This window comes from Protomyctophum parallelum, assembly GCF_964188405.1.
Source record: "Protomyctophum parallelum genome assembly, chromosome: 1".
NCBI lineage: Eukaryota > Metazoa > Chordata > Actinopteri > Myctophiformes > Myctophidae > Protomyctophum > Protomyctophum parallelum.
The window spans coordinates 105247093-105262092 of NC_139697.1; the positions used below are offsets into that span (position 1 = coordinate 105247093).

Sequence of the window (15000 nt, forward strand, 5' to 3'; positions counted from 1 at the left end):
CTAGAATACACCTCAACGCTACCAGAGACGCACTGTTTAATTATCTAGAATACACCTCAACGCTACCAGAGACACACTGTTTAATTATCTAGAATACACCTCAACGCTACCAGAGACACACTGTTTAATTATCTAGAATACACCTCAACGCTACCAGAGACACACTGTTTAATTATCTAGAATACACCTCAACGCTACCAGAGACACAATGTTTAATTATCTAGAATACACCTCAACGCTACCAGAGACACAATGTTTAATTATCTAGAATACACCTCAACGCTACCAGAGACACACTGTTTAATTATCTAGAATACACCTCAACGCTACCAGAGACACACCGTTTAATTATCTATAATACACCTCAACGCTACCAGAGACACAATGTTTAATTATCTAGAATACACCTCAACGCTACCAGAGACACAATGTTTAATTATCTAGAATACACCTCAACGCTACCAGAGACACACTGTTTAATTATCTAGAATACACCTCAACGCTACCAGAGACACACTGTTTAATTATCTAGAATACACCTCAACGCTACCAGAGACACACTGTTTAATTATCTAGAATACACCTCAACGCTACCAGAGACACACTGTTTAATTATCTAGAATACACCTCAACGCTACCAGAGACACAATGTTTAATTATCTAGAATACACCTCAACGCTACCAGAGACACAATGTTTAATTATCTAGAATACACCTCAACGCTACCAGAGACACACCGTTTAATTATCTAGAATACACCTCAACGCTACCAGAGACACAATGTTTAATTATCTAGAATACACCTCAACGCTACCAGAGACACACTGTTTAATTATCTAGAATACACCTCAACGCTACCAGAGACACACTGTTTAATTATCTAGAATACACCTCAACGCTACCAGAGACACACTGTTTCATTATCTAGAATACATCTCAACGCTACCAGAGACACACTGTTTCATTATCTAGAATACACCTCAACGCTACCAGAGACACACTGTTTAATTATCTAGAATACACCTCAACGCTACCAGAGACACACTGTTTAATTAGCTAGAATACACCTCAACGCTACCAGAGACACACTGTTTAATTATCTAGAATACACCTCAACGCTACCAGAGACACACTGTTTAATTATCTAGAATACACCTCAACGCTACCAGAGACACACTGTTTAATTATCTAGAATACACCTCAACGCTACCAGAGACACACTGTTTAATTATCTAGAATACACCTCAACGCTACCAGAGACACACTGTTTAATTATCTAGAATACACCTCAACGCTACCAGAGACACACTGTTTAATTAGCTAGAATACACCTCAACGCTACCAGAGACACACTGTTTAATTATCTAGAATACACCTCAACGCTACCAGAGACACACTGTTTAATTATCTAGAATACACCTCAACGCTACCAGAGACACACTGTTTGATTATCTAGAATACACCTCAACACTACCAGAGACGCACTGTTTAATTATCTAGAATACACCTCAACGCTACCAGAGACACACTGTTTAATTATCTATAATACACCTCAACGCTACCAGAGACACACTGTTTAATTATCTAGAATACACCTCAACGCTACCAGAGACACACTGTTTAATTATCTAGAATACACCTCAACGCTACCAGAGACGGGATTACGAGATTAAATTAAAAAGCATTCATCTAGAAACCTTCCCCGTCTTTCTTCACTAGTCCGATCCAGAAGAACACATTTTACCATAAAGTTACCAAAGATACACAATCCCTGATTGGCCGAACAGTAGGTGCTCCGCTCGCGCACGTAACGATGCCATCATCATATCGGTTTATCTACCTTCTCCTTCTTTGACCAACAGGCAGAAAATAAATATCTCCCATAACCTTTGATTGGGTGGCGCTCTGCCAAAAAGACACACAATGTCAGATCAGAGAGTTAGCATGTGGAGGTCCCCGGTTTAGAGCCCTGTGGAACTCCACATACATACATAGAGTTAGCATGTGGAGGTCCCCGGTTTAGAGCCCTGTGGAACTCCACATACATACATAGAGTTAGCATGTGGAGGTCCCCGGTTTAGAGCCCTGTGGAACTCCACATACATACATAGAGTTAGCATGTGGAGGTCCCCGGTTTAGAGCCCTGTGGAACTCCACATACATACATAGAGTTAGTATGTGGAGGTCCCCGGTTTAGAGCCCTGTGGAACTCCACATACATACATAGAGTTAGCATGTGGAGGTCCCCGGTTTAGAGCCCTGTGGAACTCCACATACATACATAGAGTTAGCATGTGGAGGTCCCCGGTTTAGAGCCCTGTGGAACTCCACATACATACATAGAGTTAGCATGTGGAGGTCCCCGGTTTAGAGCCCTGTGGAACTCCACATACATACATAGAGTTAGCAGGTGGAGGTCCCCGGTTTATAGGCGGGTAAAAATATGGTTTGACCCTAAAAAAATTGCAACAAAAGGTTTCTCAACTTTTTTGTAGTAGTATTAGGTGTCCTTAATAACATACTAAAAGTTTACCAAAGTTTGACCACCCGAAAGGTGTTATTTTCAAGATGGCCGCCGCCAGTTCTTAAAATACCATTACTCCTCCATTATTCATCCTAGAAAAATAATTTTGGTGTCTAACCCTATGTCTTGGTTATCTAGGAATCCAATTAGCATATATAAATTATATAAAAGTACAATGATATATTAAAGCAATTGTTTATAAGGTTATAACAGTGTAATAGGACATTTCTCTTTTCTATAATGCCGTACTGCTGTATATAGGTGAATTCATCACCTATACACAATTCACATTCTGTTGAAGCTTTCAGGAGATTTATTTTGATACCATAACAATAAGGAATATATTCATTATTACTGGGTGGTACTGTCATGTGACATTTGTAAAAGCATGGCTGCCAAGTGATAGACTGCATGGGAATATTACACAAATCATGGAATAAATTTACAGAGAAATGTCTGCCCTTTTTTTTGTAAAGGTGTCTGGCAATAATAATAATAAAAATAAGTCCCCTATAAGGGTTGTGTTTCCCAAACTGTGGGCCGGGACAAACATTGTGAAAATAGGCAATCTATAAAAGCTCACAACGCTGAGTGTCTTTGCAGCAAACACACTCAGTCAGTAGAACCAAATGGCCACTTGTCTGGTCTATGGGGAAGATGGACTCCTCAGTGGGGATACAGTGGAGAGAAATGGCCCCTCATGGGCCTAGAGCAGGGGTGTCGAACTCAACTTGGGGCGAGGGCCGCATTGGTCAAAAGGTCACTTGATGGGGGCCACAACCAGTTGCGGACGCACACTCGATGTCTCATAGGGGATTCACACTATGGTCCCGGGTGCGCACTCGGGACCACTTGGCAGATGTTGTGGTAGTGTGAATGATGCGTACCGTTCCCGGGAGCGGATCGCCCAACCGTCCCCGGGACCGCATGGGGGGAGGGTCTCTGGACCGTTGAAGTGTATTCAGATACGGATCGTTCCAATGTGAATGCATGCGTACTAAAAGAAGGAAGTGGACTGTTTTTTTTAAAGAACGTGACATAATATCTAGTCGACGAGCCAAGCGTCAAAAAAAAAAACACAGCCACTGCACGATGCGTAACACCAGCGCATTTCTCAACGCCGCCCTTCTCCTGTTGAATCTGCTTATACGCGCAGCACCGCGCTGATCTTATTCTGCGGACTACACGTGGCTCTTGGGCTTTGCTTGGCAGTTTCCAAAGTAAAACAAAATAATAATAATGCTAAAGTAGAATCCATAGCAAACTAATACACTGGAGCACAGAACTGACTGACACAGTGAATAGCAGGCAGGCTGACAGTGAAGTAGTATCACGGCAAAAAGCCAAAGAGGCAATGCAATTCAGTGTGTCTGGATTTATTTTAGACAATGTCGCACAGTTGATGGTCAGTGTCCGTGCGCGCCAGCCATCACCGTCATCAGGAGGATTAAAGTGTGTTATGCAAGTGTACCCGGGTGCGCTGTTGAATCTCGGGCAATGTGAATCATGGCCATCGGGGACCAGGCAACCGTATTCGGAAACGGTTCCAATGAAACGGATTCAGTCCGTCTCAGTGTGAATCCCCTATTAGTCAGTCACTGCTATAATATCTATCTATCTATCTATCTATGCTCAGACCCAGCCAGCCAGCCAGCCATACACATAGTGCTCAGACCCAGCCAGCCAGCCAGCCACACACATAGTGCTCAGACCCAGCCAGCCAGCAAGCCACACACATAGTGCTCAGACCCAGCCAGCCAGTAAGCCACACACATAGCTCCGTAAGGGAGTGGTTGCACCACTCAAAAGATCTTCAAAAAACTGAAGAGGCTACTGGAGATTGAAGAACCTGATTTGGACATGATCTGATGCAGGACAATATTATGTCACTATTATGACAGAAAGAGAAGATGGGTCTGGCCACATTCATTCACCCCATAATCTCAGTGGAAATTGGGGAATATGTTGACAGCTCTGCCGATTAATAATTGATTAATTGAACCCACCCCCCATATTAATCAATATCACAACATGGAGGTCTTAGAACTACCACCACAGGGACAGACAAGCCCCAAGCTCTCAAGTGCCCCATAGCTTTAATGGGACATGTACTGTATGAGCCACCTCAGACATGCATAGAGGAGAAGACCATGAGGGTCTTCTTAACTTTGCTCTTCTGTGCTCCAAGTCCCCAGGGAGAAATCCAGTGACCCCCCACTCCCCATACTCCCCTGTACCCACCTGAGGGGAACCCTAGGCCCACTAAACTCTAGACCGGACCCCCCTTTACCTTCTCACCCAACCCCCTACTCTGCACTAAGAGTAAGTAGAGCGTCACAGTCCCGCCCCCTTGAGAGAGACGGAGAAGAAATCACTGTTCATTTTCCTCATAGACTTTTCAAAAAGTATTTATTTAAAGACGTTTACACTGCGGAGAAAGCCAACTCTTGTCGTGACAAATCATGATATTAAACACAATGTTTTGGGCCAAACAAAGAATTAGAAAGTAGAAAAGAACAGCAGATTACAACACTTGTTGTTTTTCTTCTTTGTAATTATTTGTTTGGTCCAAAATATTGTGTTTGTTGTCATGATTTGTCACGACAAGAGTTGGCTTTGTACGACGCTTATAATGTCTTTCAATAAATACGTTTCGAAATGTCTATGGGAAAAATGCATTGGGAATTATTTCCTGGGCCTGGCGTCGTCATGAAAGGGGGCGGGACTGCGACGCTCTATAATGCAATAAATTAGTTTTGGGTGGGGTGTATAATGATGAATTATTTACAGTAGTTTGAGCCAAAGTTTATCCAACAAGCTATCCAAAACGTTTCAATATTGCAATCATGTAGGCTATTATCTATCAACTGACAATATTCTCTGCCACAACCTTCTGAATTACTGAAAATTGTGACTATTAGTTTTGTTGTGTTTTGAGGATATCTTGAAACCTTATTCCAAAAAATATATAAATATTCAGACATTTATTAAATATTTAGTTTAGTTAACTTGAAACTGGTGACTATTTCAGAGGGTTTTAACAGAGTCACAAACACAATATTGGATTTCACAATTATCTAATTGTATCTCTGCAATTTGAACAAGTTCAATGGACTCCTAGACCCCAAAAACATAGGGTTAGACACAAAAAGTACTTGTCTAGGATGAATAATGAAGGAGTTAGGCTATTTTAATGGTTTTTAGGCCATCTTGGACGCCATCTTGAAAATAACACCTTTCGGGTGATCAAACTTTGGTAAACTTTTAGTATGTTATTAGGGACACCTAATACTACAAAAAACTGTTGAGAAACCTTTTGTTGCAATTTTTTTAGGGTAAGGTGCTTTTTTTTCATAGATTTACTCGCCTATTAGAGCCCTGTGGAACTCCACATACATACATAGAGTTAGCATGTGGAGGTCCCCGGTTTAGAGCCCTGTGGAACTCCACATACATACATAGAGTTAGCATGTGGAGGTCCCCGGTTTAGAGCCCTGTGGAACTCCACATACATACATAGAGTTAGCATGTGGAGGTCCCCGGTTTAGAGCCCTGTGGAACTCCACTTACATACATAGAGTTAGCATGTGGAGGTCCCCGGTTTAGAGCCCTGTGGAACTCCACATACATACATAGAGTTAGCATGTGGAGGTCCCCGGTTTAGAGCCCTGTGGAACTCCACATACATACATAGAGTTAGCATGTGGAGGTCCCCGGTTTAGAGCCCTGTGGAACTCCACATACATACATAGAGTTAGCATGTGGAGGTCCCCGGTTTAGAGCCCTGTGGAACTCCACATACATACATAGAGTTAGCATGTGGAGGTCCCCGGTTTAGAGCCCTGTGGAACTCCACATACATACATAGAGTTAGCATGTGGAGGTCCCCGGTTTAGAGCCCTGTGGAACTCCACATACATACATAGAGTTAGCATGTGGAGGTCCCCGGTTTAGAGCCCTGTGGAACTCCACGTTTGGGAAGGACTGACGCCACGTGCGATGACGTAAGATTCGACGAAGCTCAGCTTAAAAGCCGATGACGCGATGTGGGGTCGTTAGTCCGAAACGAGAACGGCTGAGAGAAGGGATCCCGTACAGCCCGAAAGAGATGCCTTTAGAGTCACACCTTACACATCTTTGGATCTAACTAACTGGTTGTGTTTTTTATATTGGATTGTCTGGAGTATAAGCTGCAGTATTTCCAGTGTTTCACAGTTGTAGAAATGGCGTCCGACAGCCGTCTTCTGTCTGAAGAGCACTTCCTGTGTTCCATCTGTATGGAGGTGTTCACTGATCCGGTCAGCACTCCGTGTGGACACAACTACTGCAAAGCCTGCATCACACGTTACTGGGACACTAGTGATGTGTGCAAGTGTCCACTGTGTCAAGAAACCTTCAATAACAGACTAAAACTATCTGTCAATACTTTTGTTTCTGAGATGGTTCAACAGTTCAGGAACCACAAGTTGAAAGAAGGATATGAAGCAAAGACACATGATGAAGTTCAGCAAATGATCCAGGAGAGACAAGAGAAGATTCAGGAGGTCAAACGCTCAGTAGAGCTCAGCAGGAAAGATGCAGATGCAGTCATAGCCGTCAGTGTGCAGGTCTACAGCGATCTGATCAGCTGTATTGAGAGAAGCCAGGCTGAGCTCATTGGTGTGGTTGGAGAGAAGCAAAAAACAACAGAGAAACAGGCTGAAGGCTTCATTGAAGATCTGAAACACGAAATCTCTGAGTTAGAGAAGAGAATCTCTGAGCTGAAACAGATCTCACACTCTGAAGACCACCTCCACCTCCTTCAGAACTCCAAATCCATCAACACAGGGTGGAGACCCACCAAGGACTGGACAAAGGTCAAAGTCCATCAGTCTTCACATGTGGACACATTGAGGACAGCTGTGTCTCAGCTGGAGAAGACACTCGGCCAGGAGACGATGAAGCAGCTGTGTGATGCTGAGCTGAGGAGGATGCAGCAATATGAGGTGGATGTAACTCTGGACCCTGATACAGCAAATGACTGGCTCATCCTGTCTGAGGATGGAAAACAAGTGAGTTGTGGAGACGTGAGGAAGAATCTCCCTGAAAACACTAAGAGATTCTCTAAAGTTGCCGGTGTCTTAGGAAAACAAGGATTCTCCTCAGGAAGGTTTTACTATGAGGTTCAGGTTGGAGGGAAGACTGGGTGGAGATTAGGAGTGGCCAGAGAGTCCATCGACAGGAAGGGAGTCATCAGACTGAGTCCCAACAAAGGTTACTGGTCTATAGTGTTGTGGCATGGACGGTACTCTGCTGCTGCTGACCCTCGTGTCCGCCTCCCTGTAAGAGAGAAGCTCCAGACAGTGGGAGTGTTTGTGGACTATGAGGAGGGTCTGGTCTCCTTTTATGACGTGGAGACCAGAGTTCTCCTCTACTCCTTCACTGGCTGCTCCTTCACTGAGAGACTCTTTCCAGTCTTCAGTCCACGTCACAATGATGGTGGTAGAAACTCTACTCCTCTGATCATCTCTCCTGTCAATCACGTAGACTAATACTAATTTTGGCAGTTGATTGAAAAGTCAGTTGATTGATTGAACAATCAAATTATTGAAAAGTCAACTGTCAACATCATCCAACTGTTAAATACTCCTCGCACATGTATTGTATTGACATAAAGCTGTGAAATGTGTTCATTTTGCAGGATCTCCACTGAACCTTCAGAGTTAAAAGGGGCTTCACGCGGCGTTACATATAAAAACAACAAAACATTTTAAAAAAAGGATGTGAAGGTGTTAAAGATACCCCATTAGCCTGAAATATAAGCCGTTCGTTTCCAATGGAAATATCCTAAAAGAAAACTATTATAATTCACCCCTTTGTCAGCCTTCTGATTGGTCCCTGGCTGACCAACCAGCAGGCTCTTTCTGCCTTGCTCCGCCCCCCCCGTTCCGCCTTGTTTATGTTGAATTTGCTAAAACATCGACACAACGTCACATGACGCGTCACATGACACGTCACATGCTACTTCACCAATTTTGGACTGAGGTCGATTAACCCATTCTGACCGGGCACCCATTTTGGTGTCAGCATCATGTTATGCTTTAGCTATTGAAAAATAGCAGATCTACAAGCTCATATCGCGCCACCGAGTGGCGCGATACGAGCTTGTAGGTCTGCTATTTTTGAAAAATCGAAGAACGACTGACATTTTTAGAATCTGATCTCAGGTCAGAATGGGTTCATCAGACCAGTGTGTGTCCGGCGGAAACCTCGTGTGAATCTGATCTCAGGTCAGAATGTGTTAAAAAAAAAAGGCTTCTAAATCCTGACAGGTTTCTGAAAAACCCATGTTTCTATATCGGACCACAGAAGAGTCTTTAGGAGAATTCGTATTTCAGACGCGCGGCCACCAGGAGGTGCTATTGAGCCACTAAACACAGTCGCTTTATTTATCCACCGGCGATCTGAGCTGAAAATATGGATGAAAAAAAATAAAAAAAATAAATTAAGATTTTTTTTTTTTTTCCCCCAAGGGAGAGACGTCTTGACGCCCGTGGCATCCATTACTTAACCCATTCTGACCTGAGATCAGATTCATACCAGGTTTCCACTGGACACACACTGGTCTGATTAACCCATTCTGACCTGAGATCAGATTCATACCAGGTTTCCACTGGACAAAAACTGGTCTGATTAACCCATTCTGACCTGAGATCAGATTCTAAAAATGTCAGTCGTTCTTGTCGATTTTTCAAAAATAGCAGACCTACAAGCTCGTATCGCGCCACTCGGTGGCGCGATATGAGCTTGTAGATCTGCTATTTTTCAATAGCTAAAGCATAACATGATGCCGACACCAAAATGGGTGCCCGGTCAGAATGGGTTAAAGCCTAAAGCGAGGGCAGAAAAGTGAGTGAACAAGAGGCCGCAAATTGTGATTGGCCAGAATGAGATGATGTGTGATGATGATAAGAGCGCCCCTCACTTCACACGGGTGTGATTTTTTTATACAGCTTTCGTCCCCACAAGATGTCCACAAAAACAGACATTTAGAGAGCCCCACGTTTGGGAGGGATTGACGACGTAACCGTCGACGATGACGACGTGAGATTCGACAAAGCTCAGCATAAAGGCCGATGTCACCATGTGAAGTGCTTAGTGCTAAGAGAGAGAGAGAGAGAGAGAGAGAGAGAGAGGCAGAGATAAAGAGAGTGTAAGAACGTGAAGAACGCCATAGAATTATCATTTTGCCCGTAGAGTCACAACACCATTTAAAACACCTCCCAGATCCCACATCATCGACGTCTTACTGCAGTCTCCGTTTTATATATCCCCCGTTGTTAAGTCCTATAATAAAATCCCCCCCCCCCATCTCCCCTCCACCATCACCACCACCACACACACACCGTTTCACTTTTAATCCTTCCATTGCGAAAGAAATGGCCTCCGCCAGCATCCTCCTGTCCGAGGATCACTTCCGGTGTTCCATCTGCCTGGACGCGTTCACGGACCCCATCAGCACGCCGTGCGGACACAACTACTGCAAGGCCTGCATCGTGCGCCACTGGGACGCCGCCGCCGACGCCGCCGCGTGCCGCTGTCCGCTGTGCAACAGGGCCTTCTACAGGAGACTGGAGTTCTCCGTCAACAAGGTCTTCTCCGAGATGGCCGGACAGTTCCGGAGCCACAAGCTGAGGGAGTACGAGGCCAAGACCGAGGCCGAGGTCCAGCGGATGATCGAGGAGAGGCAGCTGAAGATCCAGGAGGTCAAGCGCTCGCTGGAGCTCGGCAAGAAGGACGCGGAGACGGTGGTGGCGGCCAGCGTGCAGGTCTTCGCCGCGCTGATCAGCTGCGTGGAGAGGAGCCAGGCGGAGCTCCTCGACGCGGTCGAGGAGAGGCAGAAGAGCAACGAGAAGCAGGCCGCGGGCTTCGTCAAGGACCTGCAGAGCGAGATCGCCGAGCTGAAGAAGAGAAGCGCCGAGCTGAAGAGGTTCTCGGCGGGCGCCGAGGGCCAGAAGGTCCCGTCGTTGGCCGAGTCCGGGTGGAGACCCACCAAGGACTGGACGAAGGTCAACGTCCATCAGACGTCACACGTGCGGGCGGTGAGGACGACCGTGTCTCGCCTGGAGAGGGCGCTCGGCGAGGAGATGGAGAGGATGTACGAGGCCGAGCTTAAGAGGGTCCGGCGGTATCTGGTGGACGTGACCCTGGACGCCGCCACGGCGCACTGCGGGCTCATCCTGTCCGAGGACGGGAAGCAGGTGAGCCACGGCGACGTGTGGAAGGACCTCCCGGACAGCGCCGAGAGGTTCTCCGAGGACGTCAACGCCCTGGGCCGCGAGGGCTTCGCCGCGGGGCGGCTCTACTACGAGGTCAAGGTCAAGGGGAAGACGGAGTGGAGCCTGGGCGTGGCCCGGGAGTCCATCAACCGGAGGGGCCACATCACGCTGAGCCCGGACGACGGCTACTGGACCATCGTGCTGCGCAACGCCAACGAGTACCGCGCCGCCGCCGGCCCCGCCGTGCTCCTGGCCGTGCGCGAGGAGGTCCAGAAGGTGGGCGTGTTCGTGGACTACGAGGAAGGCGTGGTGTCCTTCTACGACCAGGAGACCGCCGTCCACCTCTACTCCTACACGGGCTGCGTCTTCGCCGCCGAGAGGCTCTTTCCGTTCTTCAGTCCGTGTCTCAACGACGGAGGCAGGAACTCCGCGCCTCTGGTCATCTGTCCCGCCGGTCACGTAGATTAGACTGACCGTCTGTCAGTAGATTAGACTGACCGTCTGTCAGTAGATAAGACTGACCGTCTGTCAGTAGATTAGACTGACCGTCTGTCAGTAGATAAGACTGACTGACAGTCAGTAGATTAGACTGACCGTCTGTCACGTAGATTAGACTGACTGTCTGTCAGTAGATTAGACTGACCGTCTGTCAGTAGATAAGACTGACTGACAGTCAGTAGATTAGACTGACCGTCTGTCAGTAGATTAGACTGACCGTCTGTCAGTAGATTAGACTGACCGTCTGTCAGTAGATTAGACTGACCGTCTGTCAGTAGATAAGACTGACTGACAGTCAGTAGATTAGACTGACCGTCTGTCACGTAGATTAGACTGACTGACAGTCAGTAGATTAGACTGACCGTCTGTCAGTAGATTAGACTGACCGTCTGTCAGTAGATAAGACTGACTGACAGTCAGTAGATTAGACTGACTGTCTGTCAGTAGATTAGACTGACTGTCTGTAGATTAGACTGACCGTCTGTCAGTAGATTAGACTGACCGTCTGTCAGTAGATTAGACTGACTGTCTGTCAGTAGATAAGACTGACTGACAGTCAGTAGATTAGACTGACCGCCTGTCACGTAGATTAGACTGACCGTCAGTCAGTAGATTAGACTGACCGTCTGTCAGTAGATTAGACTGACCGTCTGTCAGTAGATTAGACTGACCGTCTGTCAGTAGATTAGACTGACCGTCTGTCAGTAGATTAGACTGACCGTCTGTCAGTAGATTAGACTGACTGTCTGTCAGTAGATAAGACTGACTGTCTGTCAGTAGATTAGACTGACCGTCTGTCAGTAGATTAGACTGACCGTCTGTCAGTAGATTAGACTGACTGTCAGTCACGTAGATTAGACTGACCGTCTGTCAGTAGATTAGACTGACTGTCAGTAGATTAGACTGACCGTCTGTCAGTAGATTAGACTGACCGTCTGTCAGTAGATTAGACTGACCGTCTGTCAGTAGATTAGACTGACCGTCTGTCAGTAGATTAGACTGACCGTCTGTCAGTAGATTAGACTGACCGTCAGTCAGTAGATTAGACTGACCGTCAGTCAGTAGATTAGACTGACCGTCTGTCAGTAGATTAGACTGACCGTCAGTCAGTAGATTAGACTGACCGTCTGTCAGTAGATTAGACTGACCGTCTGTCAGTAGATTAGACTGACCGTCAGTCAGTAGATTAGACTGACCGTCTGTCACGTAGATTAGACTGACCGTCTGTCAGTAGATTAGACTGACCGTCTGTCAGTAGATTAGACTGACCGTCTGTCAGTAGATTAGACTGACCGTCTGTCAGTAGATTAGACTGACCGTCTGTCAGTAGATTAGACTGACCGTCTGTCAGTAGATTAGACTGACCGTCTGTCAGTAGATAAGACTGACTGTCTGTCAGTAGATTAGACTGACCGTCTGTCAGTAGATTAGACTGACTGTCTGTCAGTAGATTAGACTGACTGTCAGTCACGTAGATTAGACTGACCGTCTGTCAGTAGATTAGACTGACCGTCTGTCAGTAGATTAGACTGACCGTCTGTCAGTAGATTAGACTGACTGTCAGTAGATTAGACTGACCGTCTGTCAGTAGATTAGACTGACCGTCTGTCAGTAGATTAGACTGACCGTCAGTAGATTAGACTGACCGTCTGTCAGTAGATTAGACTGACCGTCTGTCAGTAGATTAGACTGACCGTCTGTCAGTAGATTAGACTGACCGTCTGTCAGTAGATTAGACTGACCGTCTGTCAGTAGATTAGACTGACCGTCTGTCAGTAGATTAGACTGACTGTCTGTCAGTAGATTAGACTGACCGTCTGTCAGTAGATTAGACTGACTGTCTGTCAGTAGATTAGACTGACTGTCAGTCACGTAGATTAGACTGGCCGTCTGTCAGTAGATTAGACTGACTGTCTGTCAGTAGATTAGACTGACCGTCTGTCAGTAGATTAGACTGACCGTCTGTCAGTAGATTAGACTGACCGTCAGTAGATTAGACTGACCGTCTGTCAGTAGATTAGACTGACCGTCTGTCAGTAGATTAGACTGACTGTCTGTCAGTAGATTAGACTGACTGTCTGTCAGTAGATTAGACTGACTGTCTGTCAGTAGATTAGACTGACTGTCTGTCAGTAGATTAGACTGACCGTCTGTCAGTAGATTAGACTGACCGTCTGTCAGTAGATTAGACTGACTGTCTGTCAGTAGATTAGACTGACTGTCTGTCAGTAGATTAGACTGACCGTCTGTCAGTAGATTAGACTGACTGTCTGTAGATTAGACTGACCGTCTGTCAGTAGATTAGACTGACCGTCTGTCAGTAGATTAGACTGACTGTCTGTCAGTAGATTAGACTGACCGTCTGTCAGTAGATTAGACTGACTGTCTGTCAGTAGATTAGACTGACTGTCTGTCAGTAGATTAGACTGACTGTCTGTCAGTAGATTAGACTGACTGTCAGTCAGTAGATTAGACTGACCGTCTGTCAGTAGATTAGACTGACTGTCAGTCAGTAGATTAGACTGACTGTCTGTCACGTAGATTAGACTGACTGTCAGTCACGTAGATTTGACTGGTCATCATGTCCTGTCAATCACGTAGATTAGACTGATCACCTGTCCCTGCCAGTCACATATATTAGATCCTCTGAATTGCATGAAGATGAAAACTCCCCCAAGGTGGAGATGCAGGTGATTCAATGACATTTCATCTTTCGGTGGGACTGCATCTCCAATGAAACCGTAACTTGAAACGGGTTATTTTTTTGGGTCCCATTTCCTGAAAACGCAAAGTTTTGGAGTATTATTAAGATGCTGCGTCTTCTTCCATCCATCCATCCATGTTCAACCGCTTACCCGGAGTCCAGTTCCAGCGCAGAGCTGCAGACTTCCATGTCCCGTGCAACTTTAAGCCTTCTGGGGAATCCTGAATAATTCCAACGCCAGTGGGGAGAATCTCCCAATATGTTCCTTGGTCTGCCCCGGGGTCTCCTCCCAGTGGAGATATGATCCATCTGGTCCTTTGTCTGCCCCGGGGTCTCCTCCCAGTGGAGATATAATCCATCTGGTCCTTGGTCTGCCCTGGGGGTCTCCTCCCAGTGGAGATATAATCCATCTGGTCCTTGGTCTGCCCTGGGGGTCTCCTCCCAGTGGAGATATAATCCATCTGGTCCTTGGTCTGCCCCGGGGTCTCCTCCCAGTGGAGATATAATCCATCTGGTCCTTTGTCTGCCCCGGGGATCTCCTCCCAGTGGAGATATAATCCATCTGGTCCTTGGTCTGCCCTGGGGGTCTCCTCCCAGTGGAGATATAATCCATCTGGTCCTTGGTCTTTCCCCCGAGCGTCATGCCCAAATCACCTAAGCAGGCTCCTTTCTAAAGGAGCAGCAACTCTACTCCGAGTCTCTCGTGTGACTGAACTTCTCACAGTATCTCTAAGGGAGAACTAATTTTGTCCGATTTATCCACAATCTTGTTCTGTCGTGACCCACACTTCATGACCATAGGTTGAGAGTAAGAACACTTCATGACCATAGGTTGAGAGTAGGAACACTTCATGACCATAGGTTGAGAGTAGGAACACTTCATGACCATAGGTTGAGAGTAAGAACACTTCATGACCATAGGTTGAGAGTAAGAACACTTCATGACCATAGGTTGAGAGTAGGAACACTTCATGACCATAGGTGAGAGTAGGAACACTTCATGACCATAGGTGAGA

At 46.1% G+C, this 15000-nt stretch overlaps 2 protein-coding genes across 2 annotated transcripts in view; one reads left to right on the top strand and one right to left on the bottom strand.

Annotated features, from left to right (window-relative positions):
• The window catches only part of LOC310872683 (leucine-rich repeat and calponin homology domain-containing protein 2-like), a 48646-nt gene that overhangs the window by 4506 nt on the left and 29140 nt on the right, over nt 1-15000 (bottom strand). The window lies entirely within an intron of this gene.
• LOC310871247 (E3 ubiquitin-protein ligase TRIM21-like) lies at nt 6748-11250 on the top strand (the record flags this gene model as incomplete). Its single annotated transcript, XM_083782736.1, has 2 exons — nt 6748-7692; nt 10882-11250. 2 exons carry the CDS (start codon nt 6748-6750, stop codon nt 11248-11250), a joined length of 1314 nt encoding a protein of 437 aa, XP_083638862.1.